The 14,337-nt window shown below is 43.7% G+C and overlaps 2 protein-coding genes and 1 non-coding gene across 7 annotated transcripts in view; 2 read left to right on the forward strand and 1 right to left on the reverse strand.

Annotated features, from left to right (window-relative positions):
• On the forward strand, positions 1 to 7,971 carry usp42 (ubiquitin specific peptidase 42). Of its 4 annotated transcripts, none has more exons than XM_078789043.1 (18): positions 1 to 258; positions 1,427 to 1,673; positions 2,226 to 2,432; positions 2,514 to 2,624; positions 2,785 to 2,884; positions 2,966 to 3,033; positions 3,112 to 3,182; positions 3,279 to 3,361; positions 3,441 to 3,552; positions 3,657 to 3,797; positions 3,890 to 3,990; positions 4,119 to 4,287; positions 4,365 to 5,015; positions 5,228 to 5,310; positions 5,400 to 6,365; positions 6,848 to 7,122; positions 7,189 to 7,255; positions 7,344 to 7,971. In XM_078789043.1, exons 2-17 carry the CDS (start codon positions 1,436 to 1,438, stop codon positions 7,215 to 7,217), a joined length of 3,405 nt encoding a protein of 1,134 aa, XP_078645169.1. In that variant the 5' UTR covers positions 1 to 258; positions 1,427 to 1,435; the 3' UTR covers positions 7,218 to 7,255; positions 7,344 to 7,971. The 4 variants fall into 4 exon arrangements, with proteins under 4 accessions (XP_078645169.1, XP_057918416.2, XP_057918419.2 ...); XM_058062433.2 differs by having other exon boundaries at positions 6 to 258; positions 6,845 to 7,122; XM_058062436.2 differs by having other exon boundaries at positions 7 to 258; positions 1,453 to 1,673; positions 6,845 to 7,122.
• The window catches only part of LOC131109919 (cytohesin-3), a 21,314-nt gene continuing 13,887 nt past the window's right edge, over positions 6,911 to 14,337 (reverse strand). For both annotated transcript variants that reach the window (XM_058062448.2, XM_058062449.2), the window contains exons 8-13: positions 13,864 to 14,012; positions 13,644 to 13,755; positions 11,050 to 11,126; positions 10,063 to 10,134; positions 9,825 to 9,979; positions 6,911 to 9,395 (exon numbers count right to left, since the gene is read on the reverse strand). In XM_058062448.2, coding sequence (XP_057918431.2) covers positions 9,323 to 9,395; positions 9,825 to 9,979; positions 10,063 to 10,134; positions 11,050 to 11,126; positions 13,644 to 13,755; positions 13,864 to 14,012 — 638 coding nt within the window. In that variant the 3' untranslated portion in view covers positions 6,911 to 9,322. The remainder of the gene's footprint in view (positions 9,396 to 9,824; positions 9,980 to 10,062; positions 10,135 to 11,049; positions 11,127 to 13,643; positions 13,756 to 13,863; positions 14,013 to 14,337) is intronic.
• On the forward strand, positions 10,901 to 10,973 carry trnav-uac (transfer RNA valine (anticodon UAC)). The gene has a single exon. It is a non-coding gene; the product is annotated as a tRNA-Val (tRNA).

A 14,337-nucleotide genomic window follows, 5' to 3' on the forward strand; every position in this document is an offset into this window, starting at 1 on the left:
GTCATTTGAAGTATATTTATCTGTGCGACGATGGTGCATGTTCACAAAGGTCAGCAGCACAAACGTGCGACGGATCTTGACGGGAGCACGCTGAACACAAGCAAACGGCGGAATCAGCCAATAAAAGCCCTCGCTTTGTACCAGGTACCCGGATGCAACCGTGGAGCGCTCATCTACGTCATTGTTCACCGCCGGACACCCGCTGGAAATAAGGAATGGATTTACAATTGCTACGAATGGGCTTATAACTGATTCCAGGTGAGTCATTCGATTTGTTAATGTGTCGAGTAGCGAGTCAACACTGTATCCGCTGTGTTTTGGTAGACCTGAGCCACTTATGTTTGTTGTGGTATCCTTACACCGGTTCTGTCATGTCGGCTCGAGCAGCGCAATGAACGCGCACACATACACTGAGCTACCGGTGCCGAGCCCCTCCTTTTATCTGCAAGCTACGCATTCACACAGACTCGTGCCTTTTTTAAAAAAAAAAACGTATCTATTAAAAAAAATACCGAAAATGAAAATTGTTCTTTCACTGCCCAATGAAATGACTGTGGCTCTATCCGCCATGTCAGCCACCCATCGTGCCAAGTCAGTTAGCAACGTTAGCACGTTGCTAACTGTGTTAGCTACGCTCTTGTAGCTCTGCGTGATGTTCGCCGTTTCCATGGCGTTCTTTTATGAATTGCCAACTGTCTCACATGCAGTTGTTTCGGCTCGCTCGAGACCCGTAACTATCACCAGAGTAGATGAATTATGACTATAATACGCTTTAAAGGTTTAATGAATGATTTTATTGAAACTGAACGGCGCTGCGTGCTACAGGCCTAGACGCTACGTGCTAGCCAATGTGAGTCGGTAACGGAGGAGGTGGGAGGGAACAGCTGCTCCAAACCAGGAAATCTGCCTTTCAAAGAACTTTCCACACGGCTAAAGTTCAAAGTAAACGTTTTTACGTTATACAATATGATAGATGCACAGAACGACAGTAGCGGCCTTGTCGTCTGTTGTGACGACGCTTTGAAGCATTTTTTTTTAAGTCAATGACGTTGGGAGAGTATTGGCGGCTTTTAGGCGCGTGCCAGTGATCACATCTTGTGTAACTCCATTGCTGCGTATTTACACATTTTCATAAACAACAATGAAAGTGAAACAAAAACGTCAACACGACATTGCTCATGATCTAGTGTTAGTCGTGAAATCACGATTGTTGTAATAAATGATGTCATTCTACCCCTCGGAACGCTGTAACTGTGTGAGAGTGTAGTATTTCAGATTTTGTATGCTCACTTTCATCTCGTTTATGTAAATGTCAATCAAGAATCCAATAACATGATTTCTGGTGATCAGCCACAGAAAACACATTTAAATACCTGATTCCTGCACCTCCTGAAGTAACTTTCTTTTATGTGTTCTCCACCTCCAGCAATGAACTATGACCATTGTTGACAGATCCTCCGAAAACTCTGACCACGAGTCAGTCGGTTGCAAGAGATCCCCCTTCACCAGTGGAGACGGGATGGACAGCAGCTGTTCCAGCAGCTGGGCAGTGGGCCCCACTCTGCCCAGCGACTCTCCACGACTGAAGGGTCCAGCGGGCTGCTTGGGCCCGACGCCTGGTGCTGCTGTCTACAACAACACACCTTCCTCCGTGGACCGATCCAAAGAGCAAGGTAGGGTTATTAATGTCTTGTTTATCGTCCATAATTTTGTCAACAAATGAGCATGTGATCTGGTAGAAAAATGTCACCAAGCTTCCAAATGTTGCTTTCTGTTTATTCATCCATGAGTAGACTTAGACTTCATTGATAAACAATCTTTATTCGCGAATTTTTCAGAAATAAGTGCAGGTGTTAATGTGGATGGCTATATGAATGTTTGTCAGCTGATGAAGAGCACAGTGATCTAGTTGTCCATAACAGGCACACAAGTTTCGTACATGCGTTGCTGCCTCCACTCTTTGAAGCATGCTGTTATATAACCAGTGCTAGCAAGTGATCAATCACTTGAACATGCAGCACAAATGCTGTTTTGAGATGAACAGACTGAGTGACAGTAAAGAAAATATTCCATGTGTCGTCTTCAAATAGTTTGACCAGTGTTCCTCATAATTACAACATGTAAATACGTTACTAGCTAGCTGATGCAGCGCAACCACGGGTACTGTTTAATGTGTTTCACTTGAGAAGTGCACACAGTCTAATTTTAGTCTGTTGTGTGTCCAGTGTTAGGCAGTGGCGATGGCATCGACGTGCCACAGAAGGTCCTCTTCCCTCCCGAGCGCCTCAACCTAAAGTGGAACCAGGTTCATCGTATAGGTGCAGGTCTGCAGAACATGGGCAACACGTGTTTCCTCAACTCAGCCCTGCAGTGCCTCACCTACACGCCCCCGTTTGCAAACTACATGCTGTCGAGGGAGCACTCCAAAACATGTACAGTTCAGTTTAATTGTTTGTTGCCGCTTACTTTCCATACCTCAGCCATGTTTAAATTTTTCTTTGGTTCTGACACAGGTCACGATCTGGGATTCTGTATGATGTGCACCATGCAAAACCACATCATTCAGGTTTTTGCCAATTCGGGAAACGTCATTAAGCCCATTGGTGTACTGAATGAGCTCAAAAGTAAGTTATCTGTAAAGTTTAAGCATTGACCTTTACCTAGGTTGAGCAGCAGGTGGCGCTATTCAGCTGTTTATTTTGAGAAATTTGGAGGGAAAGAGTCTTAAGTGTCTTCTAATTTCATTTTTTACACATATTGACTGCTTTTTCTTTGTTGACACAGGGATTGCAAAGCACTTCCGCTATGGAAGCCAGGAGGATGCCCATGAATTCATTCGGTACACGGTGGATGCTATGCAAAAGTCCTGCTTACCTGGAGCCAAGTAAGTTTCATCCTACATTTTGCTGAATTATTCTGCAAGTCATTACTGATTTATTTGATTGATTGTTTACCCATTCTGTAGATTGGACAGGCAAACGCAGGCAACCACTTTTGTTCATCAGGTATTTGGTGGCTACCTGAGGTCCAGAGGTACGTTGGTTTCATCAGCTTGAGTTGTGGTTTTATCCCGCTTATCTGATGACCTTTTTATTTATTTTTCCTTTTCAGTTAAATGTTTAAACTGCAAAGCAGTCTCTGATACATTCGACCCTTTTCTGGATATCACTCTGGAAATCAAAGTAACTACACATTCATTTGCAATTTTTAATGTGTGATTATTATTATTATATTACTTTTTATATGAAAAATTTGACTTGCAAATTGTCTCTTTGCAGATGGCACCCAGTGTCTCCAAGGCCCTGGAGCAGTTTGTCAAACCAGAGCAGCTGGACGGGGAGAATGCCTACAAATGCTCCAAGTAAATTGCCGTGCAAACAAAAGCAACTTTTCAGTTTGGTGTTTTGCAACCACTAACTATAGAAAATGTTTTTTCCCAGGTGCAAAAAAATGGTCACAGCCTCTAAGAGATTCACCATCCACCGCAGCTCCAACGTGCTCACCCTCTCGCTAAAACGCTTTGCAAACTTTAGTGGAGGAAAAATCACTAAAGTATGTGCAAAAACCGAAGTAGCCAGTAATGTAGCTTGATTAAAGCATGCGTCTCCTGCTGGGAAAGTTACTTTGATATTCATCAGCTGGTTTTTGCTCACCAGGATGTGAAATATCCCGAGTACCTGGACCTGCGGCCATTCATGTCCCAGTCCCAAGGAGAAGCCCAGCTCTATGGGCTTTATGCCGTGCTTGTCCACTCTGGATTCAGCTGCCATGCTGGACACTACTTCTGCTATATTAAGGTATTGGCTCTACTGTCAACAACCTTTCATATTACAGATTAAAAAATGTTTACAAATGCTAAAGTTGCTATTCCCTCTGTTGTGTCTCCCAGGCAAGCAATGGTCAATGGTTTCAAATGAACGATTCCTCTGTGACTGTTAGTGACATTCGGTCTGTTCTTAACCAGCAGGCTTATGTCCTTTTCTACATTAAGTAAGTGAACCTTTGACATAAACTGTTTTGTTATTTCAACTTCTATGTGATATTATGGTCATTTTTGTTTCACGCTCTGTTCTTCTTGTAAGTCTCATTGATAACTTCCTATTTTGTTGTATTACAAGGTCAAATGATGGAAAGAAAACGGGGGACTATGGTCACATGAGCCATAACTCAGCCGTACCCGGTCAGTCGTCTCCTAGGCCTGTAGTCATACCCCGCATCAACAGCACTGTACATCACAACAACAACATCGGCTTCATTGGGCCTCAGCTGCCCCCGCACTTGGCCAAAGTAAGAAGGAGCCCCAAACAAAATGTATTATATGAAGTTAGTTTTTTACTCATTTTTTTCTCACCTTCTTTCTGCAGAATTCGCTTCACATGAATGGGAATGGGCCTCTGAGGGACTATCCCAAGCCCAGCACCAGCTGCAGTGCTGTGGGAAAACCGAACCATGCTGCGGCCTCTTCCTCCTCCTCTTCTTCTTCCATCTCCCACTCGGCCAGCCAGCCTTCAGTGATCCCAGACCATGACAAGCGCCTAAAGCTGTCATTCAGCATCGGGCAAAACAAACAGAATCGTCCCGCCTCTTCCTCATCTTCTGCCAACAGCTCCTCCTCTGCCTCCGCTTCATCGTCCTCAAGCTCTTTAGCCTCCTCTCAGTCTACCTCAGATGCTCGCTTCATCCCTCGCCAGATTAACCACGTAAACGGCACGCCACGCAGTAATGGGGATCAGCACGGTGGAGGGAATGGTGTGTCCTTCCTGGTGCCGTACAGCCAAGAGTCTTCAGAGGAGTCGGACCAGGAGAACGCTGGCACTCTGGATAACGGCTGCTCGGTAAAGGGTCAAGTGAATGGAAACAAAAGAACAAGGGATGACAAATCGGCTAACGGGGAGTCGGAAGTTCACCACAATGGAAACGGTTTGAATGGATTACCGCACGGCGTGTCTAAAACCAATCAAAATGGCCACCATTTTGGACATCACAAACTCAACGGGCATAATGGTCCCGAAAAGGTACATTCATCTTGCCTCCATCCATTCGCTGGCTTCAACATTAGGTTCACCTGCTTAATGTAAATCAAAATGGAGCATTTTTACAAATCCGTTATAGTTTTTGGTACACTTCTTGTATTGGTCTCGTTAGTTGGTGTATGTGTACAAGAGTGTTTCTCAACCATCTCTGGGTAAATATGTCATTCAAATGTATTTTTTCTTGTGCTTTTTAGGTCTCTGTTACTAATGATTGCAGTTTGCCGTCTGAGGTGACTGCCACTGTGAATGGACTGGACACTGAACACTTTAACACAAGGTAACTTTCCAATATGAATTAAGATGGTTGTTTGACTTTTCTTCTGCTTAAGGTGTACTCTCCATACCAAGCCATCTTTGTGTTTACAGCAGAGAGGATGCCCAGGTCACTCCTGTTCAGATGGTCGAAACTGCTGCCAGCGAAACCCAGCACATAAGGGCTACAGGTGCATCTGATCCCATATCTCAGCAAACAGCCCCCAGCCCTCCTGTTGTTACCAACAAGAGCAGTTCCTCCGCATCTAATGAGTCGGCATCCACCAGTCCTGCAGCCTTACCCACATCATCAGACTCCTCTCTCAGCACCAGCGGGGTGTCGGCAGCTCTGCAGAAGGTTAACATTCGTGCTGATGAAGACAAGAATGTACCATTGACCAATGGTTCATCAGGACCCTCTGAGGGGCGTGCTAATGTGAAAGAGCAGCAGTCCCAGTCCAGTCCCACTTCTAAAGGCAATGACAGACGGCCGTCCCGTGAAAGAGGGAGGGACAAACTGTACTCATCTGACTGGAGCAGGGTCCGAGAGAGACACTACAGGGACAGGAGTCAGGAGCGGGACAGTCATCGTTACAGACGGGACTACAGAGACTTCCACCACCGAACATACAGGGATCAGGATCATTACTACAGGGACTGGGAGAGTGAGCGTCGCTGGGAGCGAACATCTCACCACCCTAGAGAAAGGGACCGTGACAGAGGTGCTCACCATTACCACTACTACCATCGAACCAGGGAAGACCGTGGTTATGAGCGCAGAGGTTACGGTCAGTACAACCGCGAGGAGTCCTACGGCCGCTGGAAGCGGCAACAGGAGAGTCGGGAATATCGCGGGGCGAAGAACGACGGCAAGGACAGGGACTACTACCTGTCATCAGCAACGATGTCCGAATCATACAAGTCAAGGAGCTCACCTCATCGGTACACTCCTGTGTGGGACGATCAAAATTACAATAGGAGCGGCCATTCTGTGAGCTCCGAGGAGCAGCACACCAAGAAACACAAAAAGAGCAAGAAAAAGAAGAAGTCCAAGGATAAAGAGCGATACCGTGACAGCGGGTAAGTAAATCCACGTGCCTTCACCTGCACCAATTATACATTAACTCCACTTATTGCAAACCACTTTTTAATGAAGTTATATTGTAATATGTGAGCAGCAAACTTAAAATACTTTACTTTAGAGGGGACCTATTATGCTAATTTTTTGACCCTTTGCATAGAGTTGTGGACTAAGGCAGGTACACACACGAAAAGCTTTCCAGGTCTTCCAGAATCTGCACCTATTCCAGCTGTGATTTTTGGTCACGCTGCCAAGTGATTTCCAATATCTGTCAAACCCAACTTCATAGGAGTTGATAATAAACAGCGACTTGTCGTTTTAAAATGTCCGCTTTTATCATGCAGCCATATGTGTTGGATCCCGGATCCGATCCGGTACTAGAGACAAGTTTTGTGAGACCTCTGAGATGTATTCTGAAATTGCTGAAAAACGGTATAACATGGCACCTTTTTACAAAGTGTTTGTTCACCCACCCCAGAAGCTCGGACCCAGACTCGGACAGAACCTCTGAACTAAAAAAGAAGAAGAAAAAGCGGAGGCAGCAGAGCCCGGACGCCCGCAGCGAAGAAAGGGAGAACCGGAAGCGCCATCATTCCGGCACGAATGACGCAAGAAATTATAGCGATGGTTGTTCACTGGAGAAATGCCGCCGCATAAACTATGCCGATGCCAACCACGTTCCCCTGGTCCCTCCTAACAGCACGTTCCCCACTGCAGATGCAGGTCCATCTCACTGCCACCTTAACGGATACACAGGTAGTGCACACTCACAAGATAAACTGCACGGAGCCGGTTGACATGCATTTTTTTTTTTTTTTTAAGGAAACAGCCAAGCCAACAGTGTCCACTGATGGTCGGATGAGCTGAGCAGTACAATGAAGCACTGACTGTGAGTGGCTGGTTGGCTTTTCTACTAGAAGCGCTTCTAAAGCATACAGGCTCATTGCATGGACTCCTCTCCTTTTTCTTATTTCCAGACCCCCGAGCCCCCCACCCCCTGCCGATACACACAGCGGAGGAATGACTAATTGACGTGGTGCTTCATTGGGAACAATTGTATTTTTACCACAAGTAATGTGTTTTAAATGTTCACTTTTTAAAGCGTTGATTCAGTTGCAGTAGCTCTCCGGCTCCTGTTGGACGATTATTGATGACAAATATTAATATATACATGATATGAACACAAACAAAGCCTGGAGCTTACACATCTCAACTGCTGCTCAGCGGAAACTCAGGACTTCAACTCATCCTCCTCTGGCGTCACATTCAATTAGAAAGAGACAAAGGGAAACGTGTGCTGCTGAGGAACGCTTGGAAGAACGCCACATGATGATTTTAAGTGTCATTTGTTATCACTCGTGGCAGCCCACTAACAAATGCAGAAGGGTGGGGTGGGGGGTGGGGTGGGGGTATTATGAACAAGACACACGAGCAAAGCTTCTCTGACTGATACCTCCACGTTATTACCCTGGACAGACTTGAGCACATTTCCCAGCTTTTCTTGAACTGTTTTGTGAAGCCGAATTGTCTTTTTTTGGTTCTTTAAGTCATTCCCGTGTCTCTCAGCTCACATTCTATTTCCACATACACACACAAAAAAAGAAATTGCTCACAAAATGTAATCGGTAATCACAGCTGTATGGACCATTTGTGTTTGTTTTGAAATGAGGAGGAAAAGTCCAGTTTGCGTCTTCTAGCATCATAAGGAATACTGTGAATTTAATTTTTCAACTGTACTATCAGTTACTTTTATATGTAAAACTCCTGTATCAGGATTATAAATTGATGTTTTGTTTTTAGATGAACTTGCTAATTCTGCTCATTCTCTGGACTAAAGTCGGTGATGAGTATGGATTGTGATTGGATTTTGCAACTTTTTGACATTAGTTGAAAACTTGTGTTATACCTTTTCATTTAGCATGTCAGCATTTATACATTGTACAAGGTAAAAGGCCTTAAAATACATTTGATAATGTCAGAAATTGTACTGTTTTCTTTGACTTTGTGTGAAAACTGCACTGAAAACTGATGGAAGTGAGGAGTTACACATTTTAGTGGGTTAAGAAAAGTTTACTTTTTTACAAAATAGATTGTAATCTCCGCTGCAGTTAAATGAATTTGTGTACACAGTAAATAAGCACTTACAATGAATGCAAGCTCATAATCGTCTGTTCGAAGTTCTTGTCATTTTATATCTCAAATTCTTTGTTTTCTAAGGAAAATCACATGGCTTATGAAATAACCAAAGAACTGCTCTGAGCAGTCAGATCATTTCAGTTTTTTTTTGTTTTTTTTTTGTTTTTACCCCCATCATCATGTTTGCATCTTTATTCATTTGCTAAAAAATAACTTTCGGGATACCACATGTATTTCCAGGCCTTTGGGCCTCTGATTGTGAAAGTGTTGAACTAACGGTGTATTATAACGGTCATATGGCCATAGAAGGATTCACAAGCTACGTAAAAGGAGGAAAAAAAAACACTATGTACATCTTTTTCATGCAGACTGTCAATTGGTGATTTTGTTAAAACCAAAATAAATTACATATAATTGTCACAAAACAGGTGGAGCTTCATAAAATGTTTACAACTGATGGGAAGTGATGCATTAAAAGGTGCCAAGCATTTTTCCAACGACATAATGAAAGATGAGATGTAAATTAAAAGTAAATTGCTGCGTTTTGCATAAATCAGACCAGCTGATTACTTTGATTGATCATAGCATCATGGATGGAGTTCCTTAGTTCAACAGAGGGCGCCATTAAACGTAGTTCCTTGTAAGTCCAACAGAGGGCGCCGTCCGCACATCAACTGCGAAAAAAAGTCTGGTTCCATCGTCACTCACATCCTTGTGTCTGAAATTAAACCTACAACTGCTCCACAGGTGAGAGAGTGGTTTTAAGGACTTCCCACGCAGATGATGTGGATGGAGATCTGTGACAGCAGAAGGCCTTTGGTTATTTCTTGTTGGCGATCCTTCTCTTCCTGGTGGCCAACATGTCGTAGAAAGGATCCCTGCTGATGCTGGCTCTGCAAAGAGGAGAGAAAAAGTAAACAATAACCATTGCAGATATAACAATACACAATTGGGGCGTGCTAGACATTTGGTTACACTTACACATTTGTCAATGTAAAGTGGGTTGTAGCGCGTGTTTAATATAATTATAAGCACTGAAATTGATCATATTTACCCTGCAGTTGAATAGTGTGCTGTTCCATGACCAAGTAGAGCTAATGGTAAGACCTAATCAAAGGGAAGTGTGCTTATCCAACACAGCACCCTATGCGTTATCTGGGTGGAAGTGTGAGAAACACACTCCTGTTTAGTCACCGGCGTGTGTGTGTGTGTGTGTGTTTCACAGTCAAGGTCACCCATGAGAACCTGACACGTGAGGATGTGGTTTAAGTGCCCCACCCCCCGATGTAAATGGATCTATAGGCAAACACAGCCCCACTCACTTGATGGATTTGATCCATTCCTCCTTTTCCTCCGGCGTGGGGGCCGATATCCTGTAAACAACGTGGTTGCCCTCCACGACCCGCCCGTCCGCTTCAGTTTTGCACGCCTTGATCACTTGACCTTTGTGGTTGGGGTTGTAGAGCTCAAAGCAGTTCTGGGGAGAAACACCGCCAAACCACCATAGTGTGAAAAAACAACACAAAAGTAAGAAAACGAGTGTAAAGTGTTTGTGCTTACAGGTTTCCTAGGCTCATCCACGTCTCGGATACTTAGGTTCTCCAAGGGGATAATCCCACGTGGTTCTTTATCCTGCAAATAAACATGGACCAGACACTTAAATGTACATGTATGCTTATGAAATAACATAACCTGTACGGCACACAAGTATGACATATAAGAAAAAAATACTAATAAACGAAAGGACCAAAAAAAATCAGGATTAAAATACAACATAAAACTACAAAAATCTAATAGAAAAGGAAAAACAAAACAGACAAATGATGGCGTAAACAACACATAAAATGAAACAATTGCATAACAAAATACAACATTTTAACTACATCCATCCTTGTGTGTGAAGGGGGGGGGGCACCTTGAGGAAGAGCCCCGCATCCTTCATGTCATCTCGCTACTAATGAGGGGGCACAGCAAGGGGAAAGAAAATGCCCGAGGACGACTGCTCACAGCTGGCTGAAGAGTGTTTATCCATGCTAATGTTTGCAGTCATGTACTATATGTGTGTGTCTGTGTGTGTGTGTAGTGGGGGAGGGCGTTGTTCTCACAATGCTGGGGGGTGAAGGGACATGCAAGCGGGTTGGGGTGAAGCACTTTGCACAGTCGGGGCCAGATGTGTGGCGTGTATAGCTTGCAGATGTTTCCCATGAGGATTCATGTTAGCGGCTGGCGTGAGGTTCATGTAGGTCGGAATCCGTTAAAGAGGCTAGCTGGGAGGAAAACATCCTGCGGATTTGGTCTTTTTTGGATTGTTGTACATATTACGTACATTGATAGTATCTGAGAGTGGATTGATAATTCTGATAATTACACCTACTGTTTGATATAAAAATAGAAATGTGGTTCTATAGTGTAGTGGTTATCACGTCTGCTTTACACGCAGAAGGTCCTGGGTTCAATCCCCAGTGGAACCAAGTGTAAATTATATTTTTATTGCATGCTGTGGTTTATGCCACACAGCCAACACATACAGAATCTGACCATACTTACGGTTGTGTATTCAAAGTAATACAGGCAGTTGTCCGTCAGTATAAACCACCTCCTTTTCCACGTCTTCACCCTGCCGCCTGCACACAGAACCAAACAGTAACAAGGACTTGCATGTGTGTTCAAGCTGAAGAGATGGAAGCATATGTGCGCTCGGCAAACGGCTCTTAACCTGCAGGAGACCTCTCTGCTCCACGTGCCTCATCTGCTTGCAATCATCTCAATTCAAAGACCCAATCAGTGGCCCAGCCTATTCGCTTTGAGTCTATATAATATGCATTTTATTTAGTGTTACAACGCATGCTGGTAAACCACCTATGAGGCAAAAAGTGACCCATTGCATTAGTCTCCGTTTAACAAGACACACAATCCCACCATCTGCACGGTCTAATAAAAGTAGATTATTTGGATTAGTGGATATTCAGTGATGTAATTAACCGGCATAATACCAAACAACATTTTGGCTTATAGCAACACACAGTCTGCAACATGTCTGATGCCGACCATACAGACCGTGCTGCGTTAAACTGATGTAATCAATATGTAATGTTCACTTGACCCAGATTTTTCACTGCAGGCAAGAATGAAATCAGTGTTGCATATATGAGGTAAGTGTTGTCTTTGTTTATTTGTGTTGTGAATGTGATATAACATTAAAAGTCTATTATCGACAGACTTTTATTTAAATAAAAAGATCAGGAAGTTAATATTTCTGATATTAAAACTTTTCTGGTATTCTTAATTGGTAATTATATGTTTAAAAGCATGAACGCAGTCAACATAATGCATGTGAAATGTAAAAGTGCACATTGGATGGAAAAATTCCCAGTCCGCACCAGTAGTTTGAGTTTGCAGGGTGCCCAGCGCATGCCCAGCCAGCTGATGGCGCTGTTCCCATTTTAGCCACCAATCGGAAGTCAAAAGAAGTCATATGCGGAAGTGGCACTAATAACACAGGTGAATCCAGTAAGAGAGGAATTTGTGTGTGAAGTGGACGAACTCTTGGACATTAAAGATAAGTTACAGTAATTTCTGGCGTATATGCTATTTTTTTCTTTAACTTTGAACCCTGCATCTTGATAATTTATGGCTAAGTTCTAATCTCTTTTACTTCAGAACGACTACTAATGGTTTAAATACTGGTCAATTCAGTACATGTTTGATTTAAGTAATTACCGTCACAAACAAAACGCCTTCGATAGAGTACGAGTTATGGTAGTTGATTTTAAATGTTGTTTCACTTTCCATTACAGCAGGTGATTATACAATCAATACCATAATAATGGGGGTGTTATGTCACCCCTGTAAAATGGCGCCCTGTGCATTCCTGCCTGTCGCTGGATGATGGAAGCACAGCAGGATGCTATGGTCCAGAATGAGTGTATTCATCATACTCAACTGGGAAAACTGACAGGAAAACAGTCATTCATTCATTCGAAACAATTCCCAAACTAAGCGGTGTCCCCTCTGATGGGGTTCAAATGAAAGTGGAATGTAGTGCTGGGAAAAAGTGGACCGAACTTGCTGAGTGCAGCTGGCAGAGGACAGGAACACACAGCCAGAGAATGCAGAGGGAGATTGGGGGAGGCGAGGGGATGGAGGGGGCGGGAGGTAGTGAGGCCAGCAGGGCAGGACCAGAGAGGGCGGATAATAAAAAAAAAGGGGGAGAAGGTCTCCATTATTTCTTTAGTTGAGCAGTTACAAACAGCGGTGGGCACACATTCCCAGAAGTGTATTCTCTAAGAGCTTTAAGCATGACGACTACATGTTCTGACAGATGGGTGGGGCGGGGTCTCTATGAGGCGACCCAGCGAGACGGCTTCTTGCGACCAACATTTGTTACTCCATATCTTTCATATGGAGACTTGATAGTAGTGATATTTGCATGTAATCGACCATTGCAATATTCATTATAATATACTGAAAAATGCAGCATGATAAAAAGCAAGCGGCCATGTGGTCTGATGAAATGCTGATGTGATAAATAACTCTCTGCAAGTGTGTGTGTGTGTGTGTGTGTACGCACATGTTTTTTAAAAACAATTTTACTGCATGACCCAGCCTCCTATGGAGTGGAGTTGAAAGGGTCCTATTATGCTCGATTTCAGCACTTTGTATTGTGTTGTGGACCCCTATAGAGCAAGTTACAGACAATAACCTGCACAGAAAGCTTTCTAGATCTTCCAGATTGTGCACCTCTTTCTGCAGAATTTCCTTGGACTTCCTGCTCTAGGTACGCCCAGTCTAATGTGATTGGCCCCACTGCTAGAGGCTCCCAAGAACTTACATATGTACAGTAGGTCTCTATTTACTGAGTGCAGGCCCATATAAAGAAGTCTGGATCGCATTGATGTCAGTAGAACTGATGTGTTCAAAAACCTCTGTAAAACCGAGCGTGCAGAGCCATCACTTGGCCATGTTTTAAGTGAAATGTTAACCTGCATAATTATCTGTTTTCAACTGTTGTCGCTCAAGGTCTGTTAGCCTCCATCATGGCTTCACATCACATAGAACAAGGCGTGCTTGACCCAGCTCCTCTAACATGATGATGACTTCACTACAGTTCTGGAGGGGTGAGTGACCGTGGATTCACATACCAAGCTTTAAAAGCCAGCCTTCTCTGTCGGGGTTGAAGAACGTGTGCGTCAAATCGTTGCCGTCATCCTCTGGGATTTTAAACGGCTCGTTTTTGATGCTGTCGTAGAGGTTCTGCGGAAACGAGAGGGGGATACGTTTTATGACAATTGTGAAGAAAAGCCTCATTTCTATGCAGAAAGGTGCGACAAGAGAGGCCACCGTCGTAGACACATTCCTCACCCTGAGAAGCTCCTCTGGAAGGTCTCCTCCTTCGTTGATGCCTCTGTTCATGGAGATGAAACGCTCCACGGGGGGCTTGTCTCTGACGTTGGGGTTATGCAGGCTGGTATTTAGCATGATGATAGCGAATGACAGCACGTAGCAAGTGTCTGAAAACAGCGTTACAATATTCAGATTTACTGAAGCGCTGACGTCTATTACATTATTATATTATTACTCAGTAGGACACATTATGCATTTGGATGTTTAACAAAAGTGGTTTGGATGATGACATACAGATGCAATCACCACCTGGATGGGATCATTTATAATTAATGTGATTCTTCTTCATCTAAGTACAGATTTCATATTGCACAACAGAAATACTAATCATGCACATGAAGGATGATGGTAAGGAATAAACACATTTTCTTCCATCCCACCATTGCAAAGTACACATTCAGCCAAATTTCTCTCTCTGGGGAGTAGATAGCA

Source organism: Doryrhamphus excisus, linkage group LG2 (genome assembly GCF_037039965.1).
Source record: "Doryrhamphus excisus strain RoL-2023G ecotype Guam linkage group LG2, RoL_Dexc_Guam_v1.1, whole genome shotgun sequence".
Taxonomy (NCBI): Eukaryota; Metazoa; Chordata; class Actinopteri; order Syngnathiformes; family Syngnathidae; genus Doryrhamphus; species Doryrhamphus excisus.